The sequence below is a fragment of the Rosa chinensis genome, chromosome 5 (assembly GCF_002994745.2).
Source record: "Rosa chinensis cultivar Old Blush chromosome 5, RchiOBHm-V2, whole genome shotgun sequence".
NCBI lineage: Eukaryota > Viridiplantae > Streptophyta > Magnoliopsida > Rosales > Rosaceae > Rosa > Rosa chinensis.
Window position 1 is genome coordinate 54,614,460 of NC_037092.1, and position 23,104 is coordinate 54,637,563.

The window sequence follows — 23,104 nt, forward strand, 5'->3', positions numbered from 1 at the left end:
AGAGAGAGAGAGGAGAGAGGACAGTGGCATCATGTAGTTTTTTAATTAGGTGAAGGGTAAAGTTGTCATTTCTCTTTAAATTGGGTTAGTGGGAATAAAAATATGTTGCTGGGGTAAGTGGGATCATTTTGGTTCATTTTGGGGCTTTTGGTCATGGACCCAAATAGTAATATTAGTCCTCAAAGTGGTAACATGAGTCCTTAAAGTGGTAAATTTTCTTAGTTTACCATATGAGTCCTGAAAATAGTAATATTAGTCCTCAAAGTGATAACATGAGTCCTTAGAGGGGTAAAAATAGTTTATGTATGAGAAATGTTAACATACCATAGCTTTACCCATCATTTTGATCACTTTTGAAAGTTGGGTATCAAGTTAATTTGTTTTTAAAAATTTAGGTATCATTTTGATCACTTTTGAAAGTTGGGTATCATTTTGTCCGGTGCAGGAAAGTTTTGACCCTAATGGTGGGTTTTGCTCAAGAAACAAATAGAAGAGGACACCAGAAAATATTAAAAAATTAGAAAGGGAGTGCAAAATGTAAATTGGGGAGTGTAAATTTCACTCTCCATTACAATTTACATATAATAAATAGAACCGGGCATGGGACTGAACCTCCCAGCCAGCTAGGCTGAGTTCCCTACCCCTTTTAAAAAAAAAAAAAAAACAAGCATTACATAAAAGATTATAATTTGTCCCCAAGCATAAATGCCTTGTGTGTAACTGATCTAACCAGACTGACTATGCCCACCCCAAGCTCTTTGAAGCACTTTAATCACGTCTTCAGGCAACAAATTGACACCCTGGTCTTTAGCTGTAGTGACTGCAGAGGCAGACCTCATCATCCTCACAATTCCTTTGGTATTTCAAGATTATTGCCTCACCTTCGTGACCCAAACACACACTCTCAAATGGACTTGCCCTATAACCCTCCCATGCGTGCACTTCGTCTTCAGGTCCAAAAACGGTAGACAATTTTTGTGTAAACGCTTCATTACAATAACAAAGTCAGGGCTTACGACCATGCTGTTGTTGCACCAAACATCAATTATGCCGGCCTCCTGGTTAACGCAGAAGCCGTTTGATAAGCGAGTAGAACCGTGGGAGATCAAACCAGTGAGTAGAACTGTGGGAGATCAAACCAGTGAACAACAGAAGCCTGGGTAACCAAATCAACTGAATTCATGACCGCCACCTATTAAGTTAACCATTTCATCATCTGATATTGATGCTGGAGTATAAAAGTATCGAACTGGAGGGTGTTAGATGGCATGTCACAATTGTGCTTCACTTATGTCACTTTCAACTACTTGGTCGTAATGCTCTAAAAGCTGTATATAGTGAAATGAAGTTTAGCGGTTTGCATACAAAGTGCTAACAGAGTATTTCATTTTGGGAAAGAACATAAAGAAAGTCCCTAGATATAAATAATGAACAAAATTGTATATGATTTTCAAAAATTATAACTGCATAGACCCCCTTTTCACCAAACTACCCTTAATCTACAGATTCCACAACAACAGTATGTTTATTAAAAATTGCCTGTAATAAACTTACACTGACAGTAGCTTGGCAAACTATAGATACCATCAGCACATCCAAAACTTGACAACCATCAGTACAGAGACTTATCAGAAGTGTTCATAGATTCCAAAACTTGACAACTTCATAAAAATATACTTTTGAATATGGGGCTTTCAAATTAAAACTCAAATGAAGCTCCAGTAACCAACACTTCACCAAATCAATAGGTAGAATACGAAAAAAACCAATGTGGCCTGAAATGATAATCTCAACTCCTAACTAGAAGTAAAAACTAGACTTTGAACAAACTAGATTTTGCTTGTGTCACAGGTACAATCATAAACACAGACTTTCTTTGTCATTACTAATTAATATGGGCCTCATGAATTAAACAAAGTAAATAAAACCAAATATTAACAAACAAACATGATATTCATGTAATCCTATCAATGAGGCTATGAAGACTGAAATTGTCTTTTTTACAAATTCTATTGTCATTGCATATGTTATAACAAAAACCAGCCTCATTCCCGGTATTATTAAAATTTTATACAATCACAATACTGAAGAATCATCTCAAACAATTCAAAGAGCAATAACACCCATAATGCAATTACGAGTTGCAGAATTGATTTTGAAAAATCAGATGCTGAGTGAGCCAGATCACAAGAACCATACAAGCAAGTACAGAAATTAAATCATTGGGGAAATAAACCCCCATAATTCAGTGTATTCTGCATAAACATACCTGCCTCTATGTTTCTTTCTTCAATTCCCTAATTTCTCATTCTGTTGTGATCATCAGTCACCCTTTTCCTCTCAACTGCAATGGCAACTGGTTCTGAATCTGCTCAGCTCATCGTGTACTCCACTTTGGTTTCTGCATGTTCTCCTCTCTTTTGTATTCCTGTTTTTATTTCTTGTTTGTGTTTTCCCATACCAACCCTGTTACATATATTCTATGCAAGTTATTTTTGTTCCACTTATGGATATTTTAAAGCATTTCATTTTTGGTGAAGCATGTGACCAAAACAGACTTCCATTTCTAATAGTAGAGGTGATAGGGTGCTTCCAAACCTATGATGAAGTGATTTTCAAAGAACTGAAAATGGAATCGATGAAAGGTTGGATCACAAACATGATTATAATGGATAGTTCTTAACTCACAGAACAATAAAAAAGGGAGACACAGTAGATACAGGCTACATTTCTTTGAATTTTGTGCCAAAATTTCAACTTGCAATTCAAAATCATCACAGTAACCAACAAAGATGTATGAAAGTGACAGTAAAACAGAGCATAAGGGGAGAATCTAACTAACCAAAAACTTTTTCAACAGAAAAGACCAAAATAGCTGGTTGCTAGGACATAGAATCCAGCAATAAGAGGAGCTGCCCAAGAGAACTACATGCTAATATCTAATGCTGCAAGGTAGCACTTTAAATAAGCACTCACCCTCCTATTGTTCCTAAATGCTGAGGTCCCAACATTGCGCACAACAGAGAAGTTAAGAAATTCATTGCTACTCTTCCATTGATATTTAGGCTGTCAAGCACTCAGTTCTGCATGGCTTGCAGAGACTATGAAGATCATGAAGCCACAGAAACTTGTTTCTTTCCTTTTTTACTCCGACTGGCTTTCTCCTCCCCTTCCTTAATCATTCTAGAGAGGACGTCAGCTTGTTTTGTGTTACCCTCTAGAGTCTAGATTGAGGCTCTTGATCAGATCATCAGTGCAATGCCACTCAGTAACCCCTCCATTCTCCATTATTTTACACAAAATTGAGTATGCATTTAGAGTCTTTCCTGATGCTAAGAGACCATCTAACACCTTATCATAGCTTGAAAAATCTACCATGCAATCTCTCTCAAGGCAAAAATCTAATAGCTTAACAGCTGCAATGGTCTTTCCTTTTTCAGCATAGAGTCTTTCCTGATGCTAAGAGACCATCTAACACCTTATCATAGCTTGAAAAATCTACCATGCAATCTCTCTCAAGGCAAAAATCTAATAGCTTAACAGCTGCAATGGTCTTTCCTTTTTCAGCAAGCAGAGATAAGAGGCTATCAAACTCAGGTGCACACCCACTTTGCATAAGTAGATCAACCCGTCCAAGTGCTTCCTCAACATGACCTCTGATAAAGAGGGCTTCCAAAACCTTGGCGACTAAATCCATGTTCTCATTCACTCCCTTCTCTACCATACTCTTCATTACGCGGCTTGCCATTTGAACTCTACCATCTTCAAATAGACTCTCCATTACTCACCTGAATAGTGATGATTCTGGAACATGCCCATTTTCAATCATACTGTCCAAAGCTGTTTTAGCATCAGCTGGTTCACCTTTACTTATGTAGCTCTTAATGAGCAGCTTGTAGGAATCTGCTTCTCTAGGAACCCCTCTTCTACCCATAATCTTTAAAATCTCAAAAGCAGAATCAGAATTTCCTTCCTTAGCATGCCCACGGATCAAATTATTGAAAGCAACTGAATCCTGAACTCCCTTTTTCATCAACTGCCTGAAAAGGACTTCAGCTTTACCTGTCTGCCCATGGTTGCATGGATACTCAATCATTGGGTTGTAAGCACTAGCCTCCAATTCCATAGAACTCTGGGGCCTCATAATAATTTCTTTCTCAATGAGCTTATCAAGCAAGTGAACTGCTCGATCATACACCCCAGCCTTGCAGAAGTTCTCAATAAGGATACCGTAATGACCAGCCTCTGTCGGAATGTGCAGCCTAATCATTGCCTTGAGCACATTGGCAGCCGCATCCAAATCCCCAGACTTACACTGACAATATCACAGTTTCTCGAAGATTGAATTATCCTTGGGAGCAATATGCCTCTCAACCATCTCATTCAATATATTCTGAGCTTCATCCTTTTTCTCCGCATCGCAAAGCCCTGGCAACAAAGTCGAAAATGTGACATCATTAGGCTTAATACCAAAAGACTTCATCTCTTGAAACAGCCTGAATCCATCATCCACTCTCCCAACAGAAACATACCCTTTAATCATGGTAGTATAACTTATAACATTGGGCTGTATATTCTTTCCCTTCAAAGCCACAAACAACCGCTCGGCCTCATCCATCAGCTTAAACCGATTGTACCCATTAATCATCGTGTTATAGGTGACAACATCAGGATTAATTCCTCTACTTTTCATGTCCTCGAAAAAACCGTTTTGCAGTCTCCAACCTCAAGGACAAGAAGAAACCCCTAATCATAATGTTATAAGTATGCCTAGTGGGCTCTATTCCCTCAGCCAACATGTCATATACCGCCCCCTCCGCAAAATGCTCTTAAACAGAGCCTCATACGACTTGAGACTTCGCTCCACACCCAATTCCTTCATCTGATTGAAAAGCTTAACCGACTCCTGAACAATGCCAGCCTTTCCATAACTATCGATAAGATGAATGAAGCTGTCCTCATCCCATTGCACCGGGCATGGTTGAGCTTCGAAGCTCGGCGCAGAATCTCAATAATCTTCAAATGGGTGTGTCCCTATCATGCAGCATGATAGGGACACAACCTAGTGGTTTTGGTTTAACAATAACACACAGAAATTTACCAGCATTGAAATGAAATGAAAACAAAGCATTGTAAAAAAATTGATATGAAAGTAAAGTTGAAGACTTTTGAGGCTATAGGGTACCTGGAACGCTCGACCCACCGGAAGAATTGGAGGGCTTGGTCGGAGGTGTTAGCTGCGTGAAGGACATTCCAGACGAGATTGTGATCGAATTCGGGTACCAAATCGAGGATGGAGTTCTGCAACCGGGTCGTCCAGGCCCGATTGGCCATCATTCTGCAGATGATGTCCTCGGGCTTTTCCGACGCAGCTGCCTGGGTCTTGGGGTTTGCGGGTCGGGTGGGGATCCGGTTGGGGTTTCGGTGGAGCAGAACAGGCGGAGGAGGATGAGGGATTGGGGGTTTGAGGGCCATTGGGAGGGTTAGAGAGAGAAATCATGGTGAACCAGGTCTGGGTTTCTTGGTGAGGGAGAGTGAATAGTTAAGACTGAAGAGTGAGGTCTGGGTTTTCTGGGTTCAGAATTCAGGGGTTTAGGCTAAATTTTGACCCCTAACTTTGGCATAAATGATCATTTTGCACTACGGTCAATTTTGCTAATGGTCGGTTCTTTACTTCTTCTCAGGTATTTGAGATATTCATCATTTCTTCAAGTCTTGGTGTGTTAACTTGATACGTTTTGGTCTCAAAGCACAACATGAGTAAGTTTTATCCTATATATAGAATTAAGGAAATGAGATCCACTTATTTGCATCCTAAATACCTCGTGCATCTTATTGCCTAGTTCTTCAAAGTTCAAACTCCTACTTAAGTTATGCTCATTGATTTGTTTGAATGTTCATTGGTCCTGTATTTTCACACTCTGAGTTGTAAAATCTCATATTGAACTAGCTCATTGATTTGTTTGAATGTTCATTGGTCTGTATTTTCATATTTTTAGTTGTAAAATCTCATATTGAACTAGTAATCTGAAACTGTGAGCAGCAGTTGTTCTTTCAGAGCAGAGTATGGAATCGGAGAAAGGCGGGATTAGCGGTGAACAAGAAAGGATTGACATTGAAAGTACTTCTTCAACAAGCATCTCCCAATTCTAGAGTTTGATGATATGCTCCTTGGTTTGAAAAGTTTAAGAAGTAAAGTTTAAAAAGTTTAACAATACAAAATCCCAAATTTGATATCAAATATCGCACATGAACTTTGTAAACCTAGCCTTCAATCGAACCTTCCCCAACGCACTACAATATCAAGTGTTTTCTTTATTCACTAAACTGAAGGACAAAACCGGCATTCACAAAATCAAGCACTGTTTTTATCAATTCCCTTCGAGGGCAACACCGCCATTTACCTGTTCGGATGAATAGTGTAGGAACTTCAGTATATAAAATAAATAAATAAATAATAATAATTTCTCTAATTAAAAAAAAAAATTAAAAAAAATTCCCAGCTCCCAGCTTTCAAATTCCTCCCTTTGATGAAGAAGATCAGAGGCACCCATCAACACCATGCACGAAGCTATATATTGAAACTTTACTGCCATATCTTTGCCTCTGCAAAAGGAAACAGAAGCTAATTAATTTAATTCCCTTAGTTTCACCGGCCTCCAGGAAACGTACCCAAGCCTATTCGTAGCCTCAAATCAATTTTGACTTAAGGTACGAATAGGCTTGGGTACGTTTAGCCATAAACTCCGGTGCTCAGGTTTAGCCATAAACTCCGGTGCTATTGTATTCAAGGCCTTCAAGACTTTGTTGAAACTTTTGCTAACAGTGAAATGAGATCGCTCAAATATCAGCCGAGCTTCACTGTATCGATTGTTTTGGCCGACAACAAGTAGAAAGGTTGCGAGCATTTCTTCAACACAAATGTGTCTTGTATCTCGCAAAGGTGTTTTCACTTTTAGGATGCTACATAATTTTCGAAAAACGTCAGGATACATTCTATACACCTCTCTAAAGATTTGAGGGTCTCTGTCTAATATTTTGTGCATATATATGTATCCACTTGATGTCACTGGTCGCCGAGTCAGTGGACGTCTAATACGTTCACCACGTATGCTGAATACAAGGTCGTATAACACATAAACCACTGCTTGTATTGCCATTAATAATATCTTAACAGCCTCGTAAAACTGTTCTTCCTCTTCATCAGCTCCATACATGTCCATTTCAGACATTGCTAATAGAGAAAGCACCTAAACATAAAAATGTCACTATTCATATTAACATTCATTCAAAAGCAAATCAAATATCATAAATATTCAAACAAAAAAAATAAGTTGTAATCCATCACACACAAGTTTAAAATCATTCAAAACAAGCTGCAATCGAAACAAAATAAAATCAAACTCCATAACTTAAAATTAATAACAGAACATAGCCTATTGCTTATTAGGTGTCGCTAGTGGAGATTCACCCAAACCTATTGCATTTGTTTATAGGTGATCCAATTAAGTCGCTGTTCAGGAGTCATCTTCAAGAAGAAATCTTGCTTTGCTTTAGTATTAAGCAAATCAAGAGCCATAAAGCAAGCTTCATCAGTTAATCCTGGACTCTCTTTCATAGCATCCAAAAGGTCACTCTCTCTTGATTCTCTCTTCTCCATTAAGCCACAAATTTTATCAAAACTTGTGACAATTTTACCAATGCCACTTGATAAGTTTTCTAGAACCTCAGCCTGACCAGTAGCCCCTTTTGAGCCACTATTATTTTCATAGTCAGTTCTACTCCGTTTTCCTTGAGTCCTGCTATGTGGTGGAGCTGGAGCATCTATACTGGTACCTTGGGAAGGTTGTTGTGATGACTCATTTTCACTTTGTACGAACATGTTAGTATTTCGATCAAAAACTAATCCATCTATGCCACCAATTCCCCAAGATTCATTTTCCTCCGCTCCAAATGTTGTTGCATCTGTATCATCACCTAGACTAATTGAGCCCATTCCAGTTGCAGTTCCATTTCCAACTGCAATTTTCAAGTCCTCATAGTCTGGAAAAGTTTCTGACCGAAAGTGCCCATGCGTTGGATGTGACTAGTAGGAAAAAAAAAAAACACAATTGTCAATATGATGATAAACATTTGAAGTAATTATAAATCCAAATTAGAATAAACGAAAAGGCAATAAGCTCACCTTCAAATAATCTGCCCATACTTCATCATCAGCAGTGAATCTTTTTGTGATGGGATCCCACCCAAATCCAGAACTATGGCGCATAAGCTGAGAATAATTGGTGTATTGTTTCTTAAACCATTTCACTCTGCTTTGGTAATGACTAAAAGTTATTTCATAACCAAGTTTTTCCTTAAGTTTAGGAAGTAGCTTCGCCTCTACTGTTTGTTTGCTTATCACACCATTAATATCACGAAATCCAAGTTTGGCGCCTTCAACCATAAGTTGAAGCAAAACGTTGCTTTCTTCAGTGTTCCAAGTTTTGTAATCCTTTCTTTTACCATTCCCTTGTGAATCTCCCATCTATACGATTGTGTAGAAGTAATCATACATGCAACTTTTATCAATCAAAACATTATAATTCAAAGCAATGTATGTACAACTTTGAAGTACCAGAAGCCATGAGAAAATGAGTCTTCAATAATAATATATATAAAAAAAAGAGAAGTATAGACCGGAAAAAAATTACAAGACCACTTCTGTGTCCTCTGTTTGTATCAATAAATTGTTGTTTCTTATGAATTAAGAAAAATATATGTAGTTATATGTTGCTATAGTCCGATCTAAAAAATAAGAATGAAAACAAACTAGAGATTAGTTTAGAGTGGACACTGCAACTTATTTATCTTAGACTTGTCAAGCAAGGCTAGCATGTTTTATATTGAAATTTACTGCAACCTTGTCTAAGCTTATCTGATTAAGTTTATCTTTATGCCTTAAATTGCATGGTTTAGTTGGATTTGGGTGCAGCCCCAATTATGAGTTACATGATCAATATCAAAAGTCTATCAGTAGCTTTGCCACCTAGTGATGAGCTCTGTCCACCATTTGTGTATGTGGTAATGGGCTTTGGGCCTCAAAGACAATCTTTTTTTCTACTATCAGGATCTGTCAATTGCTTAACTAGGAGATATTAAAAAAAAAAAAAAGCTTGTATGATCTGAATATCGGTTGCAGATTGCTATGTCCATTCTTGACAGAAAAATTATTATTTCTTGATCTAAACTGTGCAGTTTGTAGATCAGAAATTTGATTAAATCCATGGAATCACATGAAACCTTTCAAGGATACCCATGCCAACTATGTGAGTTGAACCAGAAGGAGATTTTGCACATTGACTGCTGTTTCACTTTTTTATAAAGGAATGAGACTAGTCGAGAAAAACCATGAACATATCCTTTTGAACATGGGTTTATGCAATTATGCATAAGATTTCGTTCAGTGAGCCAATAATGCAGAATTTGAATATGTTGACAGATATTTTTGTGCAGACATCCACCTCCAATAAAATGATTGGGAATTGCTTTCTGATAGGAGACAATGCTCAAGTTTGTCTAGTTGACATTAGTAGTGAAGGTGGTACTGATCTAGTTCTATACAATCGGATATATAATGGTACTCGATCATCAGTGAAAAAGTGTACTAACTCCATCATAGAATAGATATTATATAGGACTCTATATTCCTTTCTCCTGTGTTTCCTAGCTTTTAGAAGTTTCCTAGTCTAACATATAAGAGCGTGACTATTCTTCCTGGACAATTCCAAAAGCAGTCTGGAGTTTCCAGGAAAATAATGGAGACAACCACCCTTCGGCTACACAATGACTTTAGCTCCAAACAGCATGACCAAGACTTCTTCTACTTTCTATAATATGGCCCAGGCAAGGATTGGGAGAGCCTGCAAATGTTTAGTTTCTTGTGGACTAAGCTTTATTTTCAATGGACAAGTCTCAAGATACAATTTCAAATCCCTACCCAAACCACACACACACACACAAATACCATTCGGCTTATCTACCCAAACAGTCGTTGCGGGTGAAAAAGGCAATGATGTCATGTTGGGAAAGAGACCTGCTAATGGTTACTTAGAAGAAACATCAGATGGATCCATCTTGTTCAAATCGGAGAATTCATGTTTTCAAAGAATTTTGACAAAGCATTCAAAATATCACATTGGGTTTCCAAAAGAACTCGGTGTAGCTAAAGGTCTTATGAATGAGAAGACCATGAAGCTTGAAAATCCAACTGGGAGATCATGGCCTGTTAGTTTGCGTGCTTCATTCGCCAAAAAAAAATAAATAAAAGAAAAAGACGCAGCTACCAACAGAAGAAAAGGGACTTCTTTCAGAATAGTCTAATAAGGATGACAATTGCAATAACAACAATAGTGCAAGACGCAGGACTATGATCAAACCGTAAAAGCATTAAGCATATACGTATAGACGACAAATTTGGGTTTAGGGTTTTAGGAGTAGATGATAATATTTGGGTTATTAGGGTTCCAAGCATCACAATTGAAAAACAAAAAAATCAAATTCAACAACAACAATGAACATGTTAGGTATTAGAAGTTGATACCACAAAACTAGAGAAAAGACAACAAAAAATTTAAGAAAGAGAGATGATGGAGGACCAACCTTTTTGCGCGCAGAGAGCAGAACTTTGATTGACTTTTCCACGCTCAAAATCTTTGCTCTGATGGCTGGACAAATATTGGAGTTTGGTATTTATACTAAACACTATAAAGTCCATGATTTTCCATGATTTTCTAATTCCGTATGTATGAATGATATTTTGAATACCCCTAAACTTCTATTCATTTTTAAAAGTCCTAATTGAATACCCCTAGACTTTGGTGGAATTCATAAAGATTTTTTAAAATCCTGATTGAATACACCTAGACTTTTATGGATTGTTAAAAGTCAGTATTGAATACACCCGGACTTTTAAATTCCATAGACTTCTTTAAAAATGCCAGTAATTCCATATACAATACACCCCCCTAAGACAGCATCCGCCGTCAAATCCAAGCCTCCTCTACCGGGCAACGAACTCGACGTCGTAAATCGTAACAGTCCCAGCGGGTCGAACCGAATTGGACCGGACGTCGGTTTGAGGTCGGTATTCACAAAAGGTGGCTGAATTTTTGACAATTAACAACCCGTCAACCCGGCCGCCTCTTATTTTGACTAAGATGATGTGTAAGCATTCCATTCCATAAACTTGAGATAGCTTAACAGAGTGTAATTTACTAATTTAGGTATGCATGCACATTGACAAGTCTTGTGGGTAGAAAATTGAAAACATCTTACCGACATCTACGTGACGCTGGGGCTGGTAAGGAGACTTATCACTGGTAGAAAATTAAGCCCGCGTTATATTTCAACAGAAGGTATCAGACTATCAGCAATAGCAATTTCATTTCAACAAATTCAATGACCAGAGTCTTGTTCTTGACCACATATTCGTGGATTTGAACCAGACCATCATTGCAGTTCTTCTGTGAGCTTTCAGATCTTATCAAAAAGATCCATCAACACTTGGTACGTCGTTCTACATCTACTATCATTTCATTATAAATTGCATTATTTCAATATCAGTTTAGTCTTTTGGGAAATATTTACTATCATTACTCGGTTTAGTTTTGGTAATACTTGAACTTTCTCTCTTCATTACAGAGAGATCCAGTATATTAACTCGGGGCTAATATGGCCTTGTCTGTAACGGACCTCTTAATTGGAAAACTTGCGACAATTCTTGAGAACGAAGGAACAACTATAGCAGGTGTTCGTCATGAAGTTGATAAGATTAAGGAGGAGTTTCTAAGCATGAAAGCTTTCCTACTGGATGCGGAGGCCAACAAACCAAAAACTGAAGGACAGAAATTGTGGGTTGCAAGAATCAGAGACTTGGCCTATGATGTTGAAGATATCATTGATGAATTCATGTATCACATGTATGAGAAGCAAAGTGGGGGTCGACTTTCAAGGGGGCTACACAATTCCATTCGCGCTCCATGCAACCTTTGGTTCAGGCATAAAATTGCAAAGAAGTTGCGGAAAATTACTGACATGATCAAAGCCATTCCAGAGAGGAATCAAAGATACGGTGTTGGCCTTGTAGGAGGAGCAACTACATCCGAAGATATTCAGAAATTGGTGCAGAACCAAGCGGAGTCTTCGTTTTACATTATGGAAGACGAACTGGTTGGGATTGAAGGCAAGAAGCAAATACTAATGGGATGGCTAATGGATGATGAGCAACACCAAACTGTTATATCTGTGGTGGGCATGGGAGGTTCTGGAAAGACAACTCTAGTTGCCAAGACCTTCACCAATGAATTGGTAAAGAGACATTTTGATTGTTATGCATGGATTACTGTTTCCCAAACTTATGATGTGGTACACTTGTTTAGAAGCTTGATCAGGGAACTCTACAAATCAAGGAAGGAAAATTTCCCTGCAATTCTGAATGCCATGAGCCGCATAGAATTGCTAGAGTTACTAGTTAACTACTTGGAGTCCAAAAAATACCTAGTTGTTCTAGATGACGTGTGGGATATAAAAGTATGGAGAGAAATAAAGGTATCACTTCAAGATAGACAACTTGGAAGTCGAGTCGTACTTACAACTCGAAATGAAGAAGTAGCATCCAACTCTTTTGGAGTTGAAATCTATATTTACCATATTCAGCCCCTGCAAAAGAAGGAGGCTTGGGAACTCTTCAACAGGAAAGCATTCTCAACTAAGCAACACAAAACTTGTCCAACTGAGCTGAAGTCTTTAGCTTGCCAACTTGTGGAGAGGTGTGAAGGCCTTCCTCTCGGTATTGTGGCTTTAGCTGGTCTTATGTCATCTAAGAAGTCGCTGGATCAATGGCAACAAGTCTGCAACAACTTGAATTGGTATCTACATAACAATTCATCTCTAGACACAATGAGAAACATTTTGTTGTTGAGTTTCACTGATTTGCCATCTCAACTGAAGCATTGCTTCCTCTATTGTTCCCTTTTTCCAGAAGATTATCTATTTAATACAAAAAGGCTGACTAGATTGTGGATAGCAGAAGGATTTGTTGAAAATGTGAAAGGGGTCACTCCTGAAGAAGTTGCAGGTGCCTATCTTCGGGAACTCTGCTTCCGTAGCATGTTACAATTTGCAGATGGCTTTGTTTCCGGATCACCTTTGGGAAGGCTGAGAAAACTTAAGATGCATGATCTGATGCGAGAGCTTGCTTTGTCGACTGCCGAAAAAGAAAAGTTTGGTTATGTATACGACGGGAGAGAAGTAATGGAAGAGATCTCAACCCGTCGCTTATCAATTCATAGAATGAAAGGAGAAATCAAATCATGGAGGGGTATGTCAAAGATTCGTTCTCTTCTTGTATTTGACACTGACATGTTCTCATTGTCTTTCTTAAATACACTGGTTTCTCGATTCAAATTGTTGAGGACTCTAGACTTGGAGGATGTCCAAATTGATAAACTGCCGGCTGCAATTGTTTACATGTTCAACTTGAGATATTTAAATTTGAAGGGCACTTTAATCGAGGAACTTCCGGAGTCCATAAGGCGTCTCCGCAACCTTCAATTTCTGAACATCAGAGATACTAAGATAGAGTCACTTCCACAAGGAATTAAGAGGTTGCTGAACCTGCGGAATCTAATTATGTATCGCTACACTAGGGACCTGTACTTCAAAGCTGCTAGTGGGACAGAAGCGCCATCAAATATTTGTAAGTTGCAGAAATTGCAAAATTTATCAATAATTGAATCAGAAGGGGACACTTGCAGACTTATCGGCAACATGACTCAACTTAAGTACATCGGCATATCCAATGTAAAAGAAAGAGATGAGATTGACCTTTGGGTCTCAATTAAGAAGTTCACTCTGCTTCAATCTCTAGGTTTACTGGCAAGTAATGAAGAGGAAATCCTTCCGGTGAAAGCACAATGTCCACCTCTTCCTCACCTTCGGAAGCTTAATTTGGTTGGCAGACTGCAAAACGTAATACCTTGGTTTTCTTCACTGCATAGCCTCACATCTCTGGTTCTGCATTGGTCAAGACTTGAAGATGATTTACTACCTCAAATTGAAGCACTGTGCAATCTGACAAGGCTTTATCTTTGTAATGCATATGTTGGGGAAGAGTTGTGTTTCCGTAGAGGCTTTGTAAAGCTGATGAGGTTGGAGTTGTTGAATTTTGCCTCGGTGAAAAAGATAACTATAGAAAATGGGGTGATGCCAAATCTCCAGTACTTATGCGTTAACAGTTTCATGGAGTTAAAGACGGTGCCACTGGGCTTTGAATACCTTTCTACTCTACAATATTTGGGCCTGAAAGATGTTCCCATGGAAGTTATTAGGTCCATTCAGAAAGGAGGTGTGGATCACTATAAAGTACAACACATTCCTGAGATCATACATGTTTTTGAACAGTCATCCAAGTGGATCCACGAAAACTTGGCCTAGTATTTATTTCTCCTAAAAGGTACATATATTTAGCCTTTTATCATCTATACAAGATATGGTACGCAGCTATGAAAACTAAATGTGTCCAATTTACTGTTTCAAGCCACATAATATATGCAATAAAAGAAAGATTTACCAAATATTTGTTTTTTTCTCTTGTTTTGCAGAATCAATCAAGTCCAAGAAGTATAATCTATTGAAGAAGATTTGACGCAGTTTGATGAAGAATCCTTTCTGTACATGTGGGAAGATGCAAGGACTGATCTCGGTTTGTCATTTGCCTCTTCAAGACAGTTTCTGATATTGTACTTATTATTGTTGGTTTGCATTGGCATGTAATAATGTTGGATCGAATGCCACTTTAGTAGTATGAGTTGTGAAAAAGATTTGGGATCCATATCGAGCACTTTGCAAATCTTTTTCTGTTAGAATTTATTTTGGAATTATTAGAGCAAACAGCAGGTCTGTGTTCACCTAATTTGCTTCACATAAGTATGACTAATCCCTTCTTTAGCATACTCGTGTGTGTGTGTGTGTGTATTCATTTGATAAGCACAATATCAAGTAACAATACTGATCCAAACTGATGTACTAAAACTTAAGACCCTGGTAGAATTCTTGCTTGAGGCCTTGATCTACAAAGGCAATGGCTGCATAGAAAATGACACCCGAAACGGGCAGCTCTTGAAGGCTCCCCATGGCTGGAAGTGATGAATTTTGGTTAATACAGTAATAATACTTGTGTTTGTTGCGGTTATCAGAGTATCTAATTTGAGACGTTTGCTATATATGCCTGGAAATTGAATAGCGTGTGGGTGTTCGCTATATTGTATGTTACAGTGTGTGCTGTTGAGCTTCTTGTATAGTAGACTGAAGCATGTTGGCCATAAGAAGCATACAATGGTACAGTCTACTATAAAAGCATGTTTGCCAACAAAGGGATTCTGGACTGAAGCATGTTTGCCATGAGGTTTAAAGGGATTCTAGATGTACCAACATTTGGGCCCAGATACTTCTCGCGAAAGTCATCTAATGGTACATCTAGAATCCATTTTACCTTATTCTTCACCTCTTCAGATACATTGGGCCCAAATGACAGTGCAAACTTTTGGAAGTTATACGGTGACCTGCTGCACACTCATAGAGGAGAAGACATTATTTCAGCGCAACACATTCTTGTACCGTTGCATGAACAAACAGAAGACTATTGTCTGCAAACAACAAATGTGAAACTGGGGGTGTTGTAGGAGCCACTTTAACTCCATTAATAGGTGTCATAGAATCAGCATGATGAAGAAGCCCAAACAACCCTTCAGAAACACAAAAGGAAGAGATATGGGGATATTGGGTCACCTTGTCGTATCCCTCGAGTTGGCTTGAAACACCCTACCGGTTGTCCTCTTCACAACACTGAAAAAGATACAGAATTTACACATTTCATTATCAAATTCACCCAATCCTCCTCAAACCAGTTTCGGCATTACATCCTTCAGAAAACCCCATTCCACATGATCATATGCTTTACTGATGTCCAATTTAAGGACCATTTTGGGAGTCACCATATTCTTCTGTAGTCAAATAGTATGAACTGTTTCAAATGCGGCAATCACATTGTCTTAGATGTTTCTTCCTAGAACAAATGCACTTTGAGTACAAGAAATGATCTCAGGTAAAAACTTTTTGAGCCGGTGAGCAAGTGTCTTCGATATCAACTTGTAGACAATGGAACAAAGGCTAATCGGTCTGAACTTCATCACATGCTTGGGACTTGAGCACTTTGGGATTAGGGAAATCAAAGTATGATTGAAATCACCAAACTCCTTCCCATCATTTAACACCCCTAAACAAAAATCACAAACCGAGTCTCCCATGCACTATAGGCCAGTAGGTCTTGAAGAATAAAGCGAGCATTCCGTCAAAACCCGGAGATTTCTGTGCTGCCGTATGCCTTCAAGAGACTTCAATCTCCCATCTTTCAAACCTTCTCATTAGCTTAACATTAACCTCATCCAATACCCTTCGCTGGATCTTGTCTAGAACTAGCTCAAGATTAGCGCAACCCTTTGTAGAATATAACTTTGTGAAATAAGAGATAAAAGCATTTTACACATCATGTAACTCCTCACACCAGTTACCGTTTTCATCTGAAATCCCTTCCACTTTGTTTTGCTACCCACGACCTTTTGCATATGCATGGAAGAGCTTGGTATTTTTATCTCCCTTATAAGAATTTAATAAAATAAGTTTGTTGTCTTTCCCTTAAAAAAAAATAAAATAAACTAAAAATTAAAAAAAAAAATTGAAGGAAATAAAAATAAAGGCTCGTAAATAAGTAATTATGTGAGTCCGTATGTGTGTGTGGGGTTTGATGGATACGTGGGTGGTAAGAAAAAAATTTTCTACAAAAATTACGTATATTTAACCAAGAAATATAGAAATGTTGAAGGAAAATCAAGTTTAGTGTGCCTTATCAAACTAGGAATAGGAATAGGAGAGAAGGTTCTAGATTTCCCAATCCTACACGGATTGGTATTCCTTGTAACATTAGATTATGCACTTTGTAATCCCTATATATAGGGCTCCTATTCTCTATAATGAAACACACTTCTCTCATCAATCTCTCTCAATACCAATATACTTAAACACGTTATCAGCACGAGCCCTAAACCACAAAAGCTAAAACCCAAAAACCCGAAAAGAATTTCTTCTCCTCAAAAATCTGCGCAAGCTCCTAGCCCTCGATAGCCGCGCTGCGCACCTGCCCCTGCAGCGCACCTCCGCAGCCCCTGCTGCCCCGCAGCCTCGCTGCGCACCTGCCCCTGCAGCGCACCTCCGCAGCCCCTGCTGCCCCGCAGCCCCTGCAGCGCATCTGCTCCTACCGCGCACACCTGCGCACGCTGCTGCCCCTGCAGCGCTACTGCCTCTGCAGCTCCTCTTTTTCTTCTGCTGCAACTCGCTGCAACTGCAGCATCTCTGCAGCCCCTGCTACCCCACGTCGCTGCAAACTTCTACACAACTTGCTTCGCTCCATCACGCCTGCATCGACACGCGCGTGATCCAAATACAAGTAGGTATTCAAAGAGTAAGTTTTAAAGTTCCTATAATTCGAAGTTAAATATTTCTTCTTTTTCTCGGGGACTTAAAAACCTCCCTTCTTCTTCATCCCACCTTTCATAGAACGTGGGTTCGATTCAATGCGGAATCGTGGGGATTCACGCAATTAACGAACTAAGAGCGTTCGTAAGACTTCGGACTAAGAGCGTCCGCAAGCATCGATTTATGACCTTATAAACATCATTGTTTCGGTCTAATCCAATTTTCTTGGAAATCGATTTCTTGGTAGCATAGCTCGGAAATCTTAAATATTTAGTTGTCGTGGAAGTTTTAACTCCGAAACTAATATATTTCTTCTTCTTATTTCAGGATGTCGAAACTTGACTTCCCTGCACTTACCTCAACTGGCTCGGAATATCATAGTTGGGCCACGGATGTTGAGCACCATCTCACTTCAAAAGGGATCCTACCCTTAATTCAAGCTCCTAATCCTACTCTCATATTTGAGCGTACGGCTACGAACAATGCCACCGCCCTCATCTTGATGAGGCGCCACATGGATAAATCACTCCGACTGGAGTACATGGCAATCAAGGATGCTAGAGAATTATGGGTCGCGCTAGAAGAGCGATTTGGTAATATCAAGGATACCCTCCTCCCTGACTTGAAAGTTCAATGGGGCAATCTACGATTCGCCGACTTCAAGTCTGTAGCTGAATATAATTCAGAAGTTCTACGCCTCAAAACCATGTTGGGGTTCTGTGGACAACCTGTCACAGAGCAAGAACTAATTGAGAAAACTCTCTCCACCTTCCCCGTCTCAGCAATTTTGCTCTCAAAACAATATCGAACGGAATTCGATACTAGACGGATCACGAGATTTCATCAGCTCATTACTATTATGTCTGTAGCTGAAAAGCATGATAATATCCTCGTGAAGAATTATAATTCAAGGCCTATCGGAACTAAGAGCGTTCAGGAGGCGAATTATAATCATGCACCCAAAGGAGGGCGCAAGGAGCGGAACCCTAACAATAAGGGACATAACGGACGTTTTGGTCCATATAACCGCCCTACAAAGGAAGGAAACCGCCACAATGGAGCGGGAACACGTGGCAACAAAAGCCAACGTGGGAGAGGGGGACACAAGGCCGCCGGCCATAGGGGTGGCGCCAATGTCCAACACGGACGCCAATCTCGTCCTCATGCACAAGATGCATCTCAATTCAAGGGAGGAAATCGTAATGATGCATGCCATAGATGTGGATCTATTGAACATTGGTTCAAGCAATGCAATGCAAGCAAACAATTAGCTGCACATTACAAGGCATATAGGGAATTTCGAGAACATGAGACCTATCTTGCCGAAGATGTAGAAGAAGAAGGTGATGATGCACACGCCAATCTCACCATAGCGGACTTTAAATCTGACAAAGAATTGCACAAGGATGCTGCAGATTTTGATTAGTATAGTCCTTTATTTTTTCCAAGAATCATGTAATGGCAATTATGCCTTAAATCAATAACATGACTTATTGTATTAACTTTTTCCCTCTAGGCGTACTCAAGAGTACTTGTGATGTCTAGGCAAGGTTTGATCTGAGAGAACGGTTTTAAAAGTGAGCAACGCTCCACCAAAATCTCACCTTACCTTACCTGGTCACAACAAAATTGAAATTACCGAACGGATTAAGTGACTACGATTTGTCTACTATTTGATTTTATATTGGATTAGATTTTAGTCAAGAAACTTTGATGTAATCATTGGCTATCATTAATAAAGTATCGACTTATTTTATTCAAATGTCTTGGACATATTCTAAATTCGAACTTTATTATTTTTCAGTATGTTTCCCTGAGAGCTCGAATGCCTCGTGGATAGTGCCACTACACATACCATCCTTCGAAACAGGCAGCTATTCCTATGGATGGCGCCTACTCGATCTTCTGTGACTACGATGGCTGGACCATCTCAATTGATTCATGGTCGAGGACCAGCTCAATTTATGTTGCCTAATGGCACTACTTTGAATGTCACCGAAGCTCTTTATGCTCCTAGGGCAGGAAGAACCCTATTGAGCTTCAAAGATATAAGAGCCAATGGTTTTCATGTGGAAACACATTGTGAGAATGGACAAGAGTTCCTTTGCATCACCTCTAATGACTACGGACATAAACGAGTCTTAGAGAAACTTATGTGTCGCTCTAGTGGGTTGTATGCAACCACTATTCGAGTCATTGAATCCAACCATGTCATGAGAGATGATTTATGGGATTCCGACACATATAGGCTTTGGCACGACCGTTTGGGACACCCAGGTCGTGACATGATGATCCGTATATTAAAGACTTCACACGGACATCCCTTTTTCAGAACGAAAGGAAGTAAAACTCGAAATTTGGATCAAGGAGGAGCACCTACGCCTCACGGCGCCTTCCCCCTTCAAGTCCGGCCACCACTAGCCGGCGCCGCCATCCCCCTGCGGCTCCAGGGTGGCTTTGACGCCACCCCTGCTCCCCTGACTCCAATTTCTGCTTCTAAAGTCAAAAGTGACTTCATGGCTCAACCAAAATCCTCATTGGTTATTTCTAAAGCCCATTATTCGTTCTGCAAAGCCTGCTCTTTAGCAAAGTTAGGATCGAGACCATCCTATGCAAAGGACACCAAAGAAAATATACCATTCTTGCAAAGAATCCAAGGTGATATTTGTGGACCTATTCAACCACCATGCGGACCATTTAGATATTTTATGGTGTTGGTTGATGCATCGACACGCTGGTCACATGTCATGCTATTGTCCACAAGGAACGCTGCATTTGCTAAACTCCTAGCACAAATAATTAAGTTACGGGCTCACCACCCTGATCATCCCATTAAGTCTATAAGATTAGACAATGCTGGGGAGTTTACATCAAAGACTTTTGATGATTATTGCATGTCCATTGGGATTGATGTTGAACATCCTGTTCCTCATGTTCATACCCAAAATGGTCTCGCAGAAGCCACCATTAAACGACTACAAATGGTTGCTCGAGCATTGGTGATGCGCACCAATCTCCCTATTTCTGCTTGGGGCTATGCAATATTGCATGCAGCTGTGCTTATTCGTCTGAGGCCCACTGCCACCCAACCCTTCTCTGCGTCCCAGATGGTTACTGGGTATGAGCCTGATGTCTCACACTTACGCATATTTGGGTGTGCAGTCTATGTGCCTATTGCGCCGCCACAGCGCACCAAAATGGGTCCTCAAAGACGATTAGGCCTTTATGTTGGATATGATTCTCCAACGATTATCCGCTACATAGAACCCTTGACAGGCGATCTCTTTACCGCTAGATTTGCGGATTGTCACTTCGATGAGACAGTCTTCCCATCGTTAGGGGGAGATAAGAACATCAATGTTCAACAGGAACGACCGGAATTGTCGTGGTCTGTCCCCACTCTGTCTCATCTTGATCCCCGAACCGCACAGTCTGAAATTGAAGTGCGGAGAATTCTCGATCTTCAGAACGTAGCAGAATCGATGCCTGATGCGTTTTCTGATATCGCTAAAGTGACGAGATCACACATACCTGCTGCAAACGTGCCTGCAAGGATTGATGTCCCTAAAACTAGAGGACATGACGCTAACTCAAGAGGATTTGAGCATGGCGCCAACGTCCCCTCTCACAGTGATGGTGACGTTGTGGCTAGGCCCATGGCTCCTGCCAGGAAGCGCGGGAGGCCTATAGGTTCGATGGATTCTCGCCCAAGAAAGAAAGCGAGTTTGGCACAGAATAATCCATTAATCATCGATATAAATAATCCATCTCATGAGAATATTCCGGATTATGGTTATGTCCAAGAGACATCATTGGGGGACGCTCCAATGTCAGAACCAACTCCAGAGAATAGAGAGATCTCCATAAATTACACTAGTGTACATGAGATGATGGATAGAAATTCTATGGCGATTGATGATGCATTTGCATATCATATTGCAAAAGGAATTATAGAATATGATGATATCGAACCTCGCTCTGTTGAAGAATGTCAACGAAGAGCAGATTGGCCTAAATGGAAAGATGCGATCCAGGTTGAATTGGATTCACTAACAAAGAGACAGGTATTTGGGCCTGTAACGCAGACACCCCCAAGTGTAAAGCCTGTTGGCCATAAATGGGTCTTTGTTAGAAAGCGTAATGAGAAAAATGAGGTGGTAAGATATAAAGCCCGCCTTGTGGCGCAAGGTTTCTCACAACGTCCTGGAATCGACTACGAGGAGACATATTCTCCCGTAATGGACGTTATAACGTTCCGCTACCTTGTCAGTTTGGTAGTTTCCGAAAAACTTGACATGCAGCTTATGGATGTGGTTACAGCATATCTCTATGGGGATCTAGATTCAGAGATATATATGAAGGTTCCAGATGGACTTCAATTACCCAAATCAAGTGGCTCTAAACCACGGAGCGCGTTTTCAATAAGATTAAAACGCTCACTATATGGATTAAAACAATCCGGACGGATGTGGTATAATCGTCTAAGTGACTACTTGATTGGGAAGGGATATATTAACAATGAAATATGCCCATGCGTGTTCATTAAAAGGACAAGTTCCGGATTTGCAATCGTAGCAGTTTATGTCGATGACATGAACCTAATTGGAACTCTAGATGAGTTGAAGGAAACTGCTAAATACTTGAAATCCGAATTCGAGATGAAAGATCTTGGGAAAACACGGTTTTGTCTCGGTTTAGAACTCGAGCACCGTAGTGATGGAATCTTGATCCATCAGTCTGCATATACTCAGAAAATCCTAAGGCGCTTTAATGAAGATAAAGCAAAGCCTGCAAGTACTCCCATGATCGGCCGTAGTCTTGAGCCCGGAAAAGATCCGTTTCGTCCAAGGGATGAGGACGAAGAACCCCTAGAGGCCGAAGTGCCCTATTTAAGTGCAATAGGCGCATTATTGTACTTAGCTCAATGCACAAGACCGGATATCTCATTCGCAGTGAACTTGTTAGCTCGACACAGCTCTGCGCCAACACGCCGCCATTGGATTGGTGTAAAGACCATCTTTCGATACCTAAGAGGTACGATTGATATGGGCCTATTCTATCCCTACAGAGAGAAAAGGAATGACGGAAAATTGGGATCGGACCCAAAAAGGCAAAACGCCCCCGTCCATGGAATGGCCGCCGGCCATGTTGCCGGCGCCGGCGCCGGCGCCGCTCATGGTGGCCGGCGTCCTCCTATCTCCCTCCATCAAAACGACAATGATGTCTTGATGGGCTTTGCTGATGCAGGGTACCTCTCTGACCCTCACAAAGGTCGCTCCCAAACAGGTTATGTCTTTACCATGGGAAGCACTGCGATATCTTGGAGGTCTACGAAACAGACCCTTGTTGCTACTTCCTCAAATCATGCAGAGATTATTGCTCTACATGAAGCTGTACGTGAATGTGTATGGTTAAGGTCTGTAATTCGACACATTCAAGGAAGTTGTGGTTTGAAGTCTACCACAGATGACCCTACATGCATTTATGAGGATAATGCAGCTTGTATTGAACAAATGAAGTTAGGTTTCATCAA

At 40.0% G+C, this 23,104-nt stretch overlaps 2 protein-coding genes and 1 pseudogene across 5 annotated transcripts in view; 1 reads left to right on the forward strand and 2 right to left on the reverse strand.

Moving 5' to 3' along the window:
• Positions 1–507: 507 nt before the first annotated feature.
• On the reverse strand, positions 508–5,850 carry LOC112201669 (annotated as a pseudogene).
• Positions 5,851–7,727: 1,877 nt separating this feature from the next.
• LOC112204023 (uncharacterized protein At2g29880) lies at positions 7,728–8,670 on the reverse strand. The gene is made up of 3 exons (XM_040505903.1): positions 8,186–8,670; positions 7,837–8,086; positions 7,728–7,732 (listed from the first exon to the last, which is right to left on the reverse strand). Exons 1-3 carry the CDS (start codon positions 8,525–8,527, stop codon positions 7,728–7,730), a joined length of 597 nt encoding a protein of 198 aa, XP_040361837.1. The 5' UTR covers positions 8,528–8,670.
• Positions 8,671–11,322: 2,652 nt separating this feature from the next.
• The window catches only part of LOC112166672 (disease resistance protein RPM1), a 101,101-nt gene continuing 89,319 nt past the window's right edge, over positions 11,323–23,104 (forward strand). Inside the window, exons 1-3 of one of the 4 annotated variants that reach the window (XM_024303550.2) lie at positions 11,326–11,547; positions 11,683–14,494; positions 14,643–15,022. In XM_024303550.2, coding sequence (XP_024159318.1) covers positions 11,713–14,475 — 2,763 coding nt within the window. In that variant the 5' untranslated portion in view covers positions 11,326–11,547; positions 11,683–11,712 and the 3' untranslated portion in view covers positions 14,476–14,494; positions 14,643–15,022. Of the gene's footprint in view, positions 11,548–11,682; positions 14,495–14,642; positions 15,023–23,104 lie in introns of those variants that run through there. The other 3 variants (XM_024303551.2, XM_040506919.1, XM_024303547.2) reach the window with 3 other exon arrangements.